Source organism: Helicoverpa zea, chromosome 25 (assembly GCF_022581195.2).
Source record: "Helicoverpa zea isolate HzStark_Cry1AcR chromosome 25, ilHelZeax1.1, whole genome shotgun sequence".
NCBI classification, from domain to species: Eukaryota; Metazoa; Arthropoda; class Insecta; order Lepidoptera; family Noctuidae; genus Helicoverpa; species Helicoverpa zea.
The window spans coordinates 1722601-1739095 of NC_061476.1; the positions used below are offsets into that span (position 1 = coordinate 1722601).

Here is a 16495-nt window from a genome sequence, read left to right on the forward strand (position 1 = left end):
TATATCTAGACATACATACAGCCTTTTGATACAATGAAATACCTAAATACCGGGCGCGCGGGCTATTCCCGCTCGGTAACACCCTTTCGTGAACACTGTTGACGATCGGGAAAAGTTTCGTTCGTTCACAGTGTTGACGAACGCTACTTATTACTGCGGGTAATTCCCTTTCGTAACACCTTTCGTTCCTGTCGTCAATACTGCTGACGATCAGGAAAAAAAAGTTTCGTTCGTTCGCAGAGTCCATGAATGCTGGTTTTTATTTTTTAAATATGGAAATTAAAACATGTCATGGATTTTTAAAATGTTTTAATGGATTATGTTAGATGTTTTTAAACACAACTAACTAGAAAATAAAAAAATGGCCTTATCATGTGCATAATAACCAAGGGCGGATCCAGCTTCGGCGCCAGGGGGGGGTCACACAGTCGTGGTCAAGTCACAAAAAATATTATATTGTAGCGTATACTTCTTTTAATAGTAGTAGTATAAATACAATAAGCGCGATAGTAGCGAGCTCGAAATTTTTCGAATGTTGAGAAAAGTGTTTTCATGTAGAAAATGGCCCGAGCACAGTGAGCGCAATTTCTCGTATATATACTAAACACATGTGCCAAACAAAAAAGCGCGAGCGAAGCGAGCGCGAAAATTTTTGTTCAGGTCGAGGACTAAGGTTAAAAAAGTGTTTTTATGTAGAAAATGGTCCGAGTTGAACGAACGCGATTTCTTGGACATAATCAGGGACGCGAAATTGAAAAAAGCGCGAGCGAAGCGAGCGCGAAAATTTTTTTTCAGTTCGAGAACTAAAAGTAGATGAAAACGCTTTCTTGCTGTATAACAAATACAGCACAAATACAAGAAAGCGCGAGAATTTTTTCAGGACTAAACGTTTGAAAAGTATTGTGTACGCAGAAAAGGCCGCGTACGTTTTTTATTGCAGCAACAGTAAAACATTTTCTGTGAAAACTTTAATTGTCTTACTATTGGTAAGGGTTCATGAGATCAGGGCTGTCTCTAGCTCATGTAGCGCCTGGGTGCAATCATCACCCAAGCGCCACCTATGTATCTATTGAAAGATTTTGAGTAGTACATACTGATCGAAGTACTTTACAAGGAATATAAATAAGTACGTTCGAACGAAAGTCACTTTTTTGGTAGGTAAAGGACTTAAAAAAATGTTTCCAAATCATTGTAGGCTCAAACTGTTGGCCAGATTTAAGTTATGAAAGTCGAGACTGGACAACGTAATTGTAAAAATTAGCGCGAGCGAAGCGAGCGCGCAAATTTTTTTAATTTTGGGACACAAAAAGTTAAAGTAACAAGCAGTCGGAAGCGCAAACTGTTTTGTTTTTGAGGACTCCATTAATATTTTTTTTTTTTGCTATATTTGACTTATGAAGTTATCGAGGCGAAGCATATATAATATTGCGCGAGCGAAGCGAGCGCGAAATTTTTTGAGCCTACGACACAAAAGTACCTGATTAAGCACACTGTAAAGCAACAATAGTCGCGAGCGCAGCGAGCGCGACTTTTTTAAATTATTTGTTTGAAGACTCACAAATCAGACTGGGAATTACGTACAAAACAAAAGGAACCGTGATTAGAGCGAGTGCCATTTGTGTTCGTTGATTCGGTGCGTCAATAAAAATAATAAACAATCAGAAATACAGTACAGACATAGTCATTTACTCGCGAGCGTAGCGAGCTAGAATTTTTTCGAAAGCGAAGGCGACTTTTTTGTCAGTATCATGATACAATGTGGAACTTCCTTATCGAACGGGTGTAATTTCTTCGAAATTTCCTGGTGGTGGGGCGTCCCGCGGCGCCCCTGAGATCGAGGCGCCCGGGTTATTCGCACACCCTGCACCATAGGTTAAGACGGCCCTGCATGAGATACAGCATGTAATGTAGACAACCCGGCAGATTCTTAGTAACACGGTCCTGTTTCCTCCTTTTGGGTAGGTACGGATAAAGAGTAAATAAAGAATAGAGAGTGAGCGTTGCGAGCACGAATGCTTCAGCAAAACTACTCTACATGTAACTATGTAGGTATCTACCTATTCACTCGGAATAAAAATTATCTTATACTTATAACAAAAACATAAAACATCGTGTTTAACCATTTCAATTATTGGTCCTCTTAGGTCCTGAACCTGGCCCAGGGGGGGGGTCATGACCTTGTGACCTACCCCCTGGATCCGCCCTTGATAATAACCATTTTACACTTTGACCAAACGACCATAGTTTGTTCACAAGGCTCTTCTGTCCAGTCTTTATTCCCACCCATGAAGAACCGCAGAGAACAGAACAATACCTATATTTCCCAAAAGGGAAAATGGTTACGGACTCCATGGTTACACTGTTCCCGTACCAGAGTCCCCGTAAGATGGTTGTATGTATCAAAGAGTAAAATGAAGAAAATGTAGTAAAATGGAAAAAAAAAAATATTTTTATTTCCATATTTTAATAATAAAAACCAACATTCATGGATACTGCGAACGAACGAAACTTTTTTCCCGATCGTCAACAGTGTTGACGAAAGGGTGTTACCGAGCAGGAATAGCCCTAAATACCAACTTGCTTAACTAGCCAGGAAATACCCCAACTGCTACTTTTCAAAATAAAATAAAGTATTATCAAGTTAATAAAATTTATTATTAATAAAAATTACAATATCGCTTTATACACAATATAACCGAGCGCATGTATTTCAACAATTGTAAAATATGTTTACATAGAAGACGTACAGATGGCAGCACCATAATTTTTCACTTTCATGATACATTTTTTTTGCGCTCAGAAGATGACTTAATTATAATTAAAAATAACATTAATGGCACCTTGTTAGATTAGCTTTATTCAGTAAAGATATAATTCAACATGTAAAAGGTACTGTCAAAACCAAAAGTGGGTTACAATTTAACAATGAAAAGTACAGTTACGTACGATGTTATTTTCTATTTGTCTGAGATTCGTTAAAGTATTCGTTTTTGTAAGCTCTGATACACTTTCTAAGGAGAAGCGTATAGACACTCACCTATTACTTACTTTACATATAAATCACATAAAATGATCCGATATACAGCTGTGTACACTAACATTCACGTTAACACATTGACCTTGTCACCAAGGTCACACCTCAATTTACATGATTTCATATAATTTACTTGTATGACATTACTATTGAGAGCTAAAATTGCTATGACCTCCACTTAAAATCTCAAGGTCATTCTGTTTTGATAGCTGTCAACACGTACAAAAAACTTAAAACTAGGTATATAATATCAACATAAATTATAGGCTCGCCCGATGTTGATGAAATATTCTAACTTTACCCATAAAAAAGACTACTTAAGCCCTAGTTTACCTACAAGATAAACTTCAGTTTTCTTAAAACAACTGTTTACAATTTTAAAGTCAAATTTTCAAGGTAAAAAGTAAAACAAGGGAAAAGTCTAAACTCTAGACAGATGATGAATTTTCTAAGTTAAAACAGTTGTTATAAGAAAAAACTGACATTTATGTCAAAAAGTGGGCTTTAGAATACAAAAAATCGAGCGAGCCTATTGTGGGTGACATTTTCAAGGTCAAGGTTACATTATGACACAGGGCATGGCGCAGCAGAGAGGCAGGCAGATGGGGACGGCTGTCTTCTTCTCCGAGTGCTTCTCTTTGCTTCGGGAACCGGATTCGTATTCGTACATGGCGCGGCCTGATGCGTAGCTACCGCCACCTTGCGCCATCGCCTGTGGAGAATATAGAGTTTAATTATGTGAGGAATAACTTAGATGTGTAAGGATTAAAACTGGTAAATAATTGGGATGAAAGTTCTTATGGCTTTGGGCTTGGAATAAGTTGTCACCCAAGTCGGAACAAGTCATCTAGACATTTTACTAAATAATGTGTAAGTATACCGTTTTTGAAACGGATACAAAATCAAAGAATTTAAGAGCAGATTCAAATATCCAAATATTTGAATAAATACATAAAATGATACGAACCTACGTAAACATGACATAGACAGTTAATGCACCTAATATAAAAAAAATATACAGAAATTATTTTTCGTCGGTCTTGACTTTCGAGTGTTACATTATCAGTTAGCTATATCAAGAACACCACTATTCCTAATACGCTATCTGTTGTTTTGCTTATAAGAGATACGAACGAATGGAAGTAATAAAGCTTTCAAGATGACTTACACTGCTAGCCTGATAACCGCCTCCTTCCTTCTTCTGGAAGGGCGTATGCCCCGGCGGGTAGTACACCGCAGGGCCGGCCACATTGCGGCTGTTGGCCACAAGCGGGGCCTTCGCTGGCGGACTGGGGGCGGAGTCCCGCGTGTCTCGGACGTCGCGGTTGAGCGTGGAGCTTTGTGTTGAACTCTCGTGGGTGACGTGAATATTGCGGCGGGTTACACCGTCTGGTTGTGTTGGGAAGCGCTGTGGAGGAAAGTTTTAAGATTTAAGATGGCTTTTAAAAGTCAACTCGTGGCTCAGTTAGGATGCCACAGACTTCTTCTCTCCTCTGAGAGAGAATATAGTGAACTTCATGTTAGATATTTGGCAGTTCTGCCGTGTTTCGAAAGGCACGATAAATTGGTGGGTCCCGGTTATCACTGAACATCCTTGGCAGTCGTTATGGGTAGTCAGAAGCCAGTAATTCTGACACCAGACTAACCAAGGGGTATTGGGTTACCCGGGTAACTGGTTTGGGGACTTCAGATAGGGCAGTCGCTCCTTGTAAAGCACTGGTACTCAGGTACATACGGTATATCCGGTTGACTGGAAGCCGACCCCAATGTAGTTGGAAAAACAGACTCGCAGGAGGATGCTACCGACAAAAATGTTCAATAATACTTACAGCTTCAGGGAAATCAGCGAGCAGATCATCTAACTTCTTCGGCGGCTGCTGAGTGCCCATCGAGGGAGTAGAAGGTCGGGGGAAAGGCCCGGGGGACGGAGACGGGGAGTTGGCGGGGTGCAGCACCGTCACGTGCGGGGGGGAGACGGGGTGGGGGCCGGGGGAAGGGGATGCGGGGAAGCGCTGAGTCGTGTTGTGGGAAGAGTACGAGGTCTCTGAGAATTTGTATGTTGTTGGACCCTGTGGACAAAGAGGATCGGTAAATTAATTGAACGTATATTTAATGGTTTGTTATAGATACGTTTGATGCTGGCTTCTAAAAAAAAACTCAAAGACCCCATGCAGTTGCTCTCATTATTCGATCTCTTGATACATCCTCCCTACGTTCTGCCCCAAACTCTTGATAAATTTGAATTTGGCTTTTGAAAGATTTCTACGCCAATATCTTTAATTAAATAAAAGTGCCTACATCCGAATTGAGAACCTCCTCCTTTTTCGGAAGTCGGTCAAAAACTGGTCTGTAGTTAATTACTTACAAAGTAGGTAGTATGTTGTTGGAAGTCATTCTTCAAGATAAACAATGATTAGTCAGCTGTTAACAGTAGGTATATATGTACTTACATATGGGCCGTGTCCATTATGCGGTTCAGCAGGGATGACCTTGGTCTCGTTGGCGGGAGCTGGGTATACCATACGCTCGTTCGTGCGGTCTGAAACAGACAGTATTCTTGTCAATCAAAAACTTTATATAATAGCTTCAGTCAATTTATTCAAAAATTCATCAATCAATCAATCAATCTCTTATTAAGTAAAAAGTGTTGATAATGTTTATTTATTAAAGGTTATTTATTAATTTCTGAACTCCTTTGTATATTACGATTTCATTGATCATCTTACTGGTCTTGTTGGAGTTGACTATCCCTACGACAAACTCTTATTTTTTACTATAACATACTTTAATGTTTCCTACTAAGGTATACTATTTTAACTTGATTTGCATAAATGAATGGTTTTATCTCAGACATAACCAAACCCCAGTAGTACCTACATCTGGTAATTCCAGATCTTCAATAAAATATTTTATTTCCACTTACCATCAGTAGTGGTAACAGTGCGGTACTCGCGGATGGTGTTGCAGTGCGAGCAGTGGGCGCAGCAGCCGGCGCCGGGCGGCGCCAGGCCAGTCAACGGCGCCGGGGAGGCTGTTGTGCTGGAAATGTACGAACAAAAATTATATTTAGTTACTATAGAAGATTATAATTTAGTTGCTATAGAAGACTATACGATATATATAAGACTATACTATAGACATGGAGCCTGTGAAAAGGCTGCATGTATCAATCGATCATTGTAACGCTTGGTGCAGTCCATCTGTGCCATCCATCTCGTCATGACGAGATCCTGCGTGTTTTGGATTTGTGAATCCCGGCTTCATTTTTAACTACATTTTTGGCTCTCGTCACGGATAGTCAGAAGCCAGAAACACCGACACCCAGTTTGTCCAAGTGTGTAGAGTTGCTCGAGTAACTGGGTTGAGAAGGTAAGTATATAGTAGTTCCATATAAAACACTAGTTAAAGTAGAAGCCGATGATTTCTTCGAAACGGCTATGGACTACTTTTTAGCCTTTTTATGGCTAGTTTCCTCGTGAACTAAAACTGCGAAAAATCACATAGGTGCTAATATATAAACCGGTAGGTACTCACGTAGTCCTGTTATGTTCAGAGCTATGGTACGTATGCTGTTCAGCATGCACGGGTATGGGCACGGAGGCCGGGTCCTGGTCAGCCGGCACTTCGTACGTGTAAGTCTTAACGGTGGTCGTCACCTTGTTCATCGGTGTTCCGCCGCGGGTTAACTGTTGGGGTTACAGCGTTACATTATGATAGGGGTTACATTATTTTTGTTGTTGGGTTATTTTTTTCTTGTCACTATTACCTACTACATAGTATAAACAGGCGCTTTCTCTGTCCCTATATCCCTAAGTATGCTTAAATCTTTAAAATTATGCAACGGATTTTGTTGCGGTTTTTTTTATAGATAGAGCGATTGAAGAAGAAGATTTAGGTATATGTATAAAAACATTCATTCAATATGGGAGAAATACAGATTTTTAATTTTAACATTGCACCCGTGCGAAGCCTAGGCGGGTCGATAGCTTGGTAGTAAAAAATAAAATAATAAACTCTCGCAAACCTACCGTCTAAATCTTTCTTCCTCACATTTCCATGCGCAGGTCTAAGAAATTTCTTTTGAATTAAACAGTACCTTTGTATTCAACTGTATTGTGCCATTTCTTTTTGTTATTTATAATGTGTAGGTAGGTTAATTATAAAACAAATAAAAATAAATAAATTATAAAAATAAATAAAAAAATCTGTATATAAAGACAACGGACAACGTTACACTTGTTCTGTCAAGCAAGTGTCAATAATGTTTTGCTTACTAATTAGGTTCTAGTTTGAGTTCTTATATTTACCTAACTTCTCACCATAGATGGAAAGAGAATGTTTTTTTTTTGGTCAGCTCATAACTTTTACCCGACTGCCCAGAATTGTTATGCTTTTTTATGATTGACTTATTATCTAACGAAAAGCAAGCCCTTGTGTCAGAGTTTTCTCAAACCCGCCTGACGGCCTTTGACGTGAAATAGTTGTAACAACGACTGCTACTGAGTAGCATTCGGGGACACCGCCAACTTCCAAACTCTATGAAACTTTCTTACACCCACAAAGCGATTTCAGCCCATCCCGGGAATCGAATCGAACCCGAGGCACAGCAGCCGCGCTTTCGACAACTAGATCAACGAGGCAGTCTAGGCTGATAATGCCTCATGTCTCCAAGAATATAAACACGACACCTACTTTACAACAGTACTGCTAGTGCACTTACTTAGTAAGGAGGTAGGTCCCATCGGGCTATGAGAGTAAAGGAATAGTGCACCTGTGTCTACGCAAATGCTTGTGCACTATAATATGTCCTGCGCAGTTGGCTGTCGTTACATGAGAACAGCCGCCGTAGCCTATAATCGGCTAGGAGGACATCATCATCAAGTAGGCAGGTATACTTACAGTGCCGGTGTTGGGCGGCTGGTGGCAGTGCGAGCAGACGGTGGGCGGCACCACCTGAGGGACGGCAGGAGAGATCTGTGATGGCACCACGCGAGACTCTGAGGAGATAGAGTAAAAACGATATTGTATTAACTGGATTAACTAGATAAGAACTGAGAATGAATATTATGAAATAATAATAGAACGAATAAAATTATGTTATGTTGCGACGTGTTGATGATGTGTGATGGAGTTCATAGGGGGTAGGACAGTAAGTTGAGGAGTACACAAAATGAGTGGGTGCATAGGGTAGATATGAAAGATTATATAGAGAGTACATTGGAGTAGTGAGAGAGTATTTAGAAAAAGTGGACAACGTTATTATATAAGAGGGCCGGAGTCTACAAGGGAGTACAAAGCAGGAGTGCAAAAGGGATTTTATAAAGGGAATACATAAGAGAATACATAAGAGTAGGACATAAGGGAGCATATAATAGAGGGAGAATAAATTAGGTTCATAAGAAAGTACCTACAGTCAGCGTCATTCCAGAACAATTATATAAATCCTCACCATGTTTCTCCTCCCTATACACCTCCTGGCGCAGCTCAGCAGCCCTGGTGACAGTGGGGGGCGGCGGGGGGGAGGAGCCCCAGGAAGACGTCTCGACTCGCTCCTCGCGCTTCAGCGTCGAGTAACCGCTGGACGGCGCCTTGGCTGGAGTTCTGGGGGATCAAGAAGATGTTAACATGAAAAAATCTAGCAATCTGAATTTGAAAAAACTTGAGAGTAGGGTAGGAACAAGAAGATAGATATTTATGGGACTTTACTACTTGTACTTGTTGTAGGAGCAATATGTCTTCCGCTTCCATTTTTCTTACCCCCTCAAATTCATGTTCTCTTTCGAATATCATTCCATCTTTTCCTAGCCCTCTCCATCCAACAACATTTCTAACACAGTCTTTTAAAGAACTATGTAAAAGTACCTACAAAACACCTATAAACGAAAAAGTTAGTGGACCTCATATTGAAATTGCACTTACCCCCTCCTGTAATCAAATGATGTGCTCTCAGCCGTATCAGAAGTGTAGCCATCTGTAATTACAAGTTGTATAATTAATAACTTATTCCCACTTTCGTCGAACGACAAACAGTTCATGCAACTATTAATTTAAGAAAAGCTCAATATAGTAAACGAGTGTAATTTGCGTTACACATGCAAAACACATCCCACACACACAAACAAACGGTGGTCAAGCAAAAACTTAAGATCTTTGTTTCATAAAACTAAAGGATAGTTAAAATGTATGAACAATACTACTGCACATACACACAAACATTTTATGGCTTAATTCAGAGAAGCAAAGTTATTTGACGAAAATGATTACTGGTTATTTTCTTTCTAAAACACACAAATCTTACAAATTGCTTGACCACATTCAGTCACCTCCACCAGACGTACCATGGGTCTTACTTTTGTACAGCTGTCGTTCTTGATCCTTCTGTAAGTCGTCCAAGAGTGAGTCCAGTTCTTCCACATTCTGTGTCAGGTCTTTTGTGACCTTGGAGCTTTTGACCTTGGAGTAGCCTGGAAGTTGAGAAGGAAATGTTATAGCAAATGGTTTTCAGGTGATGTCGGATGAGGAAGTTTGTAGTAAGAGGAGATTGTTTTTACTCCATGAACAGCGCAAAAAATTTACGAAGTTATAATTTTCTCAATTACTTATAGGAATTATTTTCTAGGCATGTAAGACACCAATGGCTGAATAAATGGAAAACATCTCGAGAAAACACGGACTTAAGTCTGAAATCGCCAAACCATCTTGAGCCTTGAACCCACGTTTCTTCTCTGTAGATATGAGAAGAGGCCTGTGCCCTAGTAGGAAAATGTGTAGTGTAGACGTATGAATCAAGGTCCGGTTTAAAAAGACGAAATTCCTTGAAATTACGCCTATTGTGAGGAGTTTTCTGACAGTGGAAATGATGAAGATCCAAAAATAATAAGTCTTTCCTCATTACCTGGTGTGGAACTAGTAGAAGACTCATAATTATAAGTCCTAGTTCCCGACGTGATGGCTGGCAGTTCCCTCTCCTCTCGCTCGTAGTAGTACGAGCTGGACTCCGAAGCTTTAGGCACGGTGCGAGGAGGAATGGTGTACTCCTGGAAGTAGGGGGTAGTTTGGTTAGACTTGAATGAATGATAAATTTAGATGTAGAGGATTTTATAGGGGTCGTACTTAAGGAAGTATATAGGGATAATATGCATAAGAAAGTAATAATAGGGTGATACATAATGAAGTAAATAAGGGAGTTTACATAAAACGAATAAATAATAGCAACGTCACAAATAATATAGATAGTGGGCATTTTCACAGTGCCCTCTAAGTTAAATCCACCACTGAACCGAAATACGAGTATATTAATGCAATCAAAAAATCGAAATCAAAATTCATTTATTCAAAGTAGGCTGAAAATCAGCGCTTTTTGAACGTCCAATTTACAAAAGACAGCCCCCAAAACGCCTGCCCTTCACATAGACCAAATATACCTCTAGGTATGCATAGCAGTTAAAAATATGATATGCAACTAAATATTTGCAAACTTTCTACTCACAAAACCTAACGATATAAGCTAAAATTATTTGGTCTACATAAAGACCGGAAATATAAACATTTCACCAGTTCTGCTAAACTAAAGTTATTGATCCTTAGTTATTAGCAGCCAGTGAACAACGCATTCAGTCACAATGATGTCATTCTTGCAGTTAATGTTTATTGCCGTTTTATCGCTGTGTTTTACTCGAATGTATATTTAACTTAAAACTACCTTTTTAATGGCATCCCTTCTCATATAAGGAGATCAGACTTCGTAGGACATATTATAATGCACAATCATTTGAGCAGACACAGGTGCACTCGCTGTTCCTTCTCTCACAACCCGATGGGAAGACAATCCGACACGACCGGAGAGAGATCACAAGCAGGACCGACATTAACGTGCTCTCCAATGCACGGGTGACTCAATCACCAACTTCCAGACTCCGGGCTGCTTTGTCCGATGAGTTTCTGGAGAGTTTCTAGAACCCACAAAGTGATTTCAGCCCGGGCACCGAACCCGAGACCTCGTGCTCAGCAGTCCGCTAGGTCTATTTTGAAGTCAATAGGGCCGGCCTTGTTTTTGGTGGGAAATCGTCTAATGACCCTTCCCGCTGTGGGTGCAGCATGAGAGAATATGCCAGTCTCTTACTAACTGAAGCCCAAAATTACCTACTGGATTCCTTAATTCAACAGTGAACTTGTGTCTCATGTAATGAAGGAGTGAATCTTACCTCAACAGTATGCAGGTCCTTTCTATCGTACTTCCCGGAGGGGTGTTTTTCCTCCTTGTACTCATAATGGTACTCCCGAGCCCCTCCACCGAGGCCACCAGTCCGGCCCAGCGAGTCCAGCTTACTGCCTTTCGGTATTAACTCCGACTTTATCATGTCTGAAATAAAAAGTAGGGAGGATATCAGTATACTTATTTTATAGACCTCGTGGACAGCTGTTACTCCACCGGGTTATACTGAAAGCGGACCCCAATATAGTTTGGAAAAGGCTAGGCAGATTATGTGAAGTAACAGCCGAATAAGCCTATCATAGGTTAAGCAACGATGGCTGCAGTCTTTCACTGGATGGGTGACCTACTTCTAACGAATCTCTTCATATGTATTTAAATGTGCTTCCCAGCTTTATTTGTTTGTACATCTTTGGCAGTCATTATCATAGAAGCTAGAAAGTCTGACAACCAGTCTTACCAAGAGGTATCTAGTTGCTCCGGGTATATCTGGGTTAAAGAGGTCAGATAGTCAGTCGTTTCATGTAAAACTCTGGTAATCTCTGCACCTAATTAGGCTGGTAGCTGCCTCCAATACAGCTAGGAAAAGGCTAGACAGATGATGATTCTATCTGCATCTGATTAGACTGCAAGCCGACTCCAACACAGTTGGGAAAAGGCTATTCAGATGTTTGATTAGAAGGAAGTAATAATTAAATAAGTCTAAGTGGTGTATCTTACCGAATTGCTCATCTGTATACGGTATGTTACCGCTGCTGGAATACTCTTTGTATTCCTTGTGTTTGCTGTACGACTTGGTCGCCATGGTCGCTGTTCTATGCTATCTGTAACAACAGAAATACACAATTAAATATAAAGATAAACCCCATGTACTTTTTTACTTATTAATTTGACGCTTTGAAGTTTTTAAGAATGTATAAAGAAAGAAAACAAAATTGCGCAAACGCATGATACCTATCGTATGACTTACTTCAGGATGGCAAAGTTATTTGATGAGCATTGTCATTTTGCGTAAGTATAGCCTTTTCATTCTGTAGACAAATCAGTCATAAGACCTTTTTGACTGATACAGGTACAGTCCAGGCATTTACCATTTTAGTATCAAGTATTTAGATCACATCAACTTCATTGAAATAGGCATCAGTGGCCAAGATAACACACAATTTGCATTATTTCAAGGCAAAACCTAGTGTTATAAATTGCAATTATCCAAGCCTTGATTACAATAAACATTATTTATTTATGACTATCTCTTTCATTATACAATCGTGTAAGGAAATAGAATATACAAAAACAACCCCATATATATGTTTCTTAGAGAACCAAACTTAAATGGTAATCATGTATTTTATTCTTATTAATCTAGACGAAAATGGATAAATATCAAAATTGTAAACAAGTTTGTGTTTGAGTATTAATAAGACAAGCTTCAATTTTTATGTACGCCAATATGCATACGGCACAAAATGGTTTGCTGTGGATTGCTATAACCGATCAACCGATTAGAGATGAAAATCTGACATAATTTGTATGAACCTCATGTTAAATATCAATCTGTAATCGAAAAAACGTGGTAAAATGGTTATTGTAATCCGCAGTTAATAATAATAATCGAGTTAGATTACATTTATAAGGGAGGAGGTAAGTACCTAAATTTATAAATTATTGCGTTTTTTTTCCATGAAATAGCAACCAGATCTCCATTTCAAAAGACATCTTTCCATTTTACCCTAACCGACCTTCAAAAAAGAGGCTCCTACTTAACACATTATCTACCTAGCTTGTCTAATCCATACTCCACGGTCCCACAGGTCGCCATATTAGGTAGTGAAACGTAATCCAGTCGCCACAGGTGCGTGGGCGCAGTGCCTTTCATTTCTCAAATATCAAACGTCTGTCTAGTCTGATTGATGGTAACTCTGGGGCAAGGAGTTAGTAGAACATGCTAGTACTTAATGAGAATTTCTAGAAAGGTAGGTAAAGCAGGAGTTGGAATAAAGGTTTTCACTGTTTCGTAGGTGCTGGTTCGAATCTCCGGTCATGTAAAGGATAAGGTCGAAGTCTAAAACCGCCTATCTATATCTATACTGATACAATACAGAGAAACTTTTTTTTTGTCTGTTTGTACTTTAAAGGCTAGGAAACAACTGAACTAATTAAAAAAAAATCACGCTGGGAAGCTTCACTATCCTTGAGTTACTCAAAGCTTGATTTTATCCGGGACGAACAACTAGACTAGACGGGTAACACAGCTAGAAAGTCAAGCAACTCATTTCAACGATGGGATAGGGTAAGGTTGTAAGGTAATAATAAGTTGAGAGTTCAAATCCCACCCCTGGTAATTCTTTTTGTAAATAATAGCTGTCTTAATTTGTGTTATCAAACACGTTAGTAGATATAAATAACAAATATTTCAAATAACAGCACAAATTATATCTTTCCTAATATGTATAGGTGTTTCTATGTGTGCATATCAGTTGCACAGTTGTTGCAGCTGTCTACCAAATCAGGTATTGTGTTGATTATGTCAGGGTTCGTAAATGTCAACTGGTTTTGTTACTCGTAACATGTGAAGGTCTTTTAGATTGGAGTATATTCTGTATATTCTAGTACTTATGTACACCTTTGAAAAAATGAATTGTGTTGCCTACCTTTGTTACCTACTTAATTGACGCAAAGGTCACAGTCGGACTGCCGAACAGATAGTCCCGGGTTCGATTCCCGGTACGGTCAACATTTGTGTGATGTGATGAGCATGTTTGTTGGATGTGGTCTGGGTGGTTGTATGGGTGTTTATTAATATAATAATTATGAAGGAAATATAGTTTTGTTTTTATTTTTTTTTCTTTCTTTCAGATATTTGTACATATTGATACTGTTTTACAATAAATAGAAGTACAAAAAACATTTATTAGAATTCTTCATGGCCATTGGTTTGATATTTTTGATAGCTAACGTCATAACTCGAAAATAGTCAGCCGATTAACTTTAATCTCTTCTTTCATAGCAATTATTTGACAAAAATAATGTTTAGTTTGACATTCGATATAACTATAAGTATTAAGATTGTTTGGTTTACCCTCGACTTTAAATAATTCTCACCGTCAATATAATTATGTCAAGTCGCGAGTTCGGATCTCAGCAAAAGCAATCCTTTTTGTAGTTTTATTTTTATTAAAAAAAAACTGTTCATCTTTCATTCTAACCATAAATACGTGGTAAAAGTTCTTGGCAGTTTTTTATTTATTATTAAAACACAAACGAAAAATTAATAAAACAATTTATTAAGATTTTCTATTTTTTACTTTGTAAGGATCCTAAATCGCGCAAGCAAAGTTTGCACACCCGTTTGCTTATAAGCGTTAACCGAACCATTGAACGTCGGGGGGTCAGCTGCCTCGAGGTAAGCCAGGACTCGTCAACCTGGTCTGAATTGACGGTCATTCAGATGTACCAATCTCATCCGTTGGTAATAAGATCTCCAAACTAATATCACAGTCTAATATTGTGAATGAGAAATAAGTCCAAATAAGTAAAACATACCCAAACGCACCTACGAGGAGAGCAACAAGATCTGTCAGGTCAACTCGACCCCCTTTTTATGCATTTTTTCAAATCCTTTTTTAAGGCGGCCAACTTTCCGAAAACTGAATGCGGGACTTAACCTTTCGTGAAAAGGGGGGGGGGGGGTGCATTGAAAAATGATCGGACGGAACTGATAAAATAAAAACCGTAAGCAAAAAGCTATAATTTAACCTATCAATATCGTGTCACTGCGTGTACTAATGTCTTATTTTCAAAATCATTAGGCCACGAGTTCAGTAGAAATATAGAGAACGAGATTATATAAGTAATCTGTGTTCCTGCACTGTTGAGCGTGTGCGCAGGTGGGTGTTGTGTAATGTGTAGAAGCGTGGTAGAAAAATAGGGATGCGGGACATGCGGGACGTATACAACGTTTTGCGGGACTATTTTACTAATAATTTCAAAACGGGATTTCGTCAAGCATTGCGGGACGGTCCCGCAGAATGCGGGACGGTTGGCCGCCTTATCCTTTTTGAGTGTAATGGTGGAGTGAAATTGTGTCACGGTTGTCAAATGCACGGGAGAATTTCACACAAATACAAAAATATAATGACGACTGTCACTGATTAACTGCCAAAAATGGAAGTATTTTTGCAAAAAGCTATACGAGGGAATGTAGTCAATAGACATTTTTTTTTGTCTATCAGTATATTCTAAAACTATTTATTTTTAGTAAAAACCCAAGTAGGTAAAAGCCGCGCGGATCGATCCATGATCGATCGGGCATAAGGTTAAGCAACGCTCGGCGCGGTCGGTCCGTGGATGGGTGACCATTCTGCCATACCGAGTTCTTCCGTGTTTCTGAAGGCACGATAAATTTGATTAAAAGGGCAAACATTTGAACATGTTTGCCAGTCCTTATGGGTAGTCAGAAGCTTTAAAAAATCTACCAGTAAAATCTTACTAAGGAGCGTCAAATTGCCTGGTTAACTGGGCTGAGGCGGTTACTGGCACTTAGTTACCATTCGGCTAGGCAGATGATTCAGGTTATAGTTCAGAACAATATTAAGTTGTAGTCTTTGTAGAAAAATAAATGAATATTTAATATTCTATCTTCGTATCGACATTAGTGTCATAGTGTTACCTACAAGTGTCATACCACGCATGCATTGCATATTTAATGCATATCGTTGCATATTAACATTCAAGATGGTCCAAGGATTGGCAAAGTGTTCCGGTGTCCTTATAAGTTTTTTATTTAGTTACTTATCTATGAAACTGTGAAAATATAGTGCTCCCTTTTTTTATTCGGGCTTCGTAAAATGTAAGCGCTAAATATTTTGAAAAAATAATGTAGGTAGGTAGGTACACCTAGGATTGTTGGTGTGTTGAGCTGAACATAATAAGATTTAGACAAATTGAAAACCTTATTTTTTAAGTCGGTTAAAAATCACTTGAAGGAAAGTAATAATTTTTATTTATTTTTTTTTTTTTTTATTTATTTATAGTTAATTAAAACGGTGCAACACCAATTACAATATGTGATTGAAAGTAAGTAAAATCATGAACAACTAGTCTTTATTGCTTCATTCTTCCGTGCTTTTCAACGTAAATAATAGTCTGTCAATGATGATCGCCTTAAAGGGATGCAACTCATCGCCTAGTCATAGCTCTTAGTAATGAGATGACAAACATACTAACAGCTTGTAATATTGGTCGTGATC

At 38.9% G+C, this 16495-nt stretch overlaps 1 protein-coding gene across 3 annotated transcripts in view; it reads right to left on the reverse strand.

Annotated features, from left to right (window-relative positions):
• Positions 1 to 2633: 2633 nt before the first annotated feature.
• The window catches only part of LOC124642656 (mucin-2), a 35134-nt gene continuing 21272 nt past the window's right edge, over positions 2634 to 16495 (reverse strand). For 2 of the 3 annotated variants that reach the window (XM_047181226.1, XM_047181227.1), the window contains exons 2-14: positions 11967 to 12070; positions 11239 to 11396; positions 9930 to 10071; positions 9373 to 9498; positions 8954 to 9005; positions 8484 to 8635; positions 7934 to 8031; positions 6569 to 6720; positions 5958 to 6073; positions 5485 to 5573; positions 4864 to 5103; positions 4203 to 4442; positions 2634 to 3746 (exon numbers count right to left, since the gene is read on the reverse strand). In XM_047181226.1, coding sequence (XP_047037182.1) covers positions 3594 to 3746; positions 4203 to 4442; positions 4864 to 5103; positions 5485 to 5573; positions 5958 to 6073; positions 6569 to 6720; positions 7934 to 8031; positions 8484 to 8635; positions 8954 to 9005; positions 9373 to 9498; positions 9930 to 10071; positions 11239 to 11396; positions 11967 to 12051 — 1803 coding nt within the window. In that variant the 5' untranslated portion in view covers positions 12052 to 12070 and the 3' untranslated portion in view covers positions 2634 to 3593. The remainder of the gene's footprint in view (positions 3747 to 4202; positions 4443 to 4863; positions 5104 to 5484; positions 5574 to 5957; positions 6074 to 6568; positions 6721 to 7933; positions 8032 to 8483; positions 8636 to 8953; positions 9006 to 9372; positions 9499 to 9929; positions 10072 to 11238; positions 11397 to 11966; positions 12071 to 16495) is intronic. The other variant, XM_047181228.1, reaches the window with a different exon arrangement.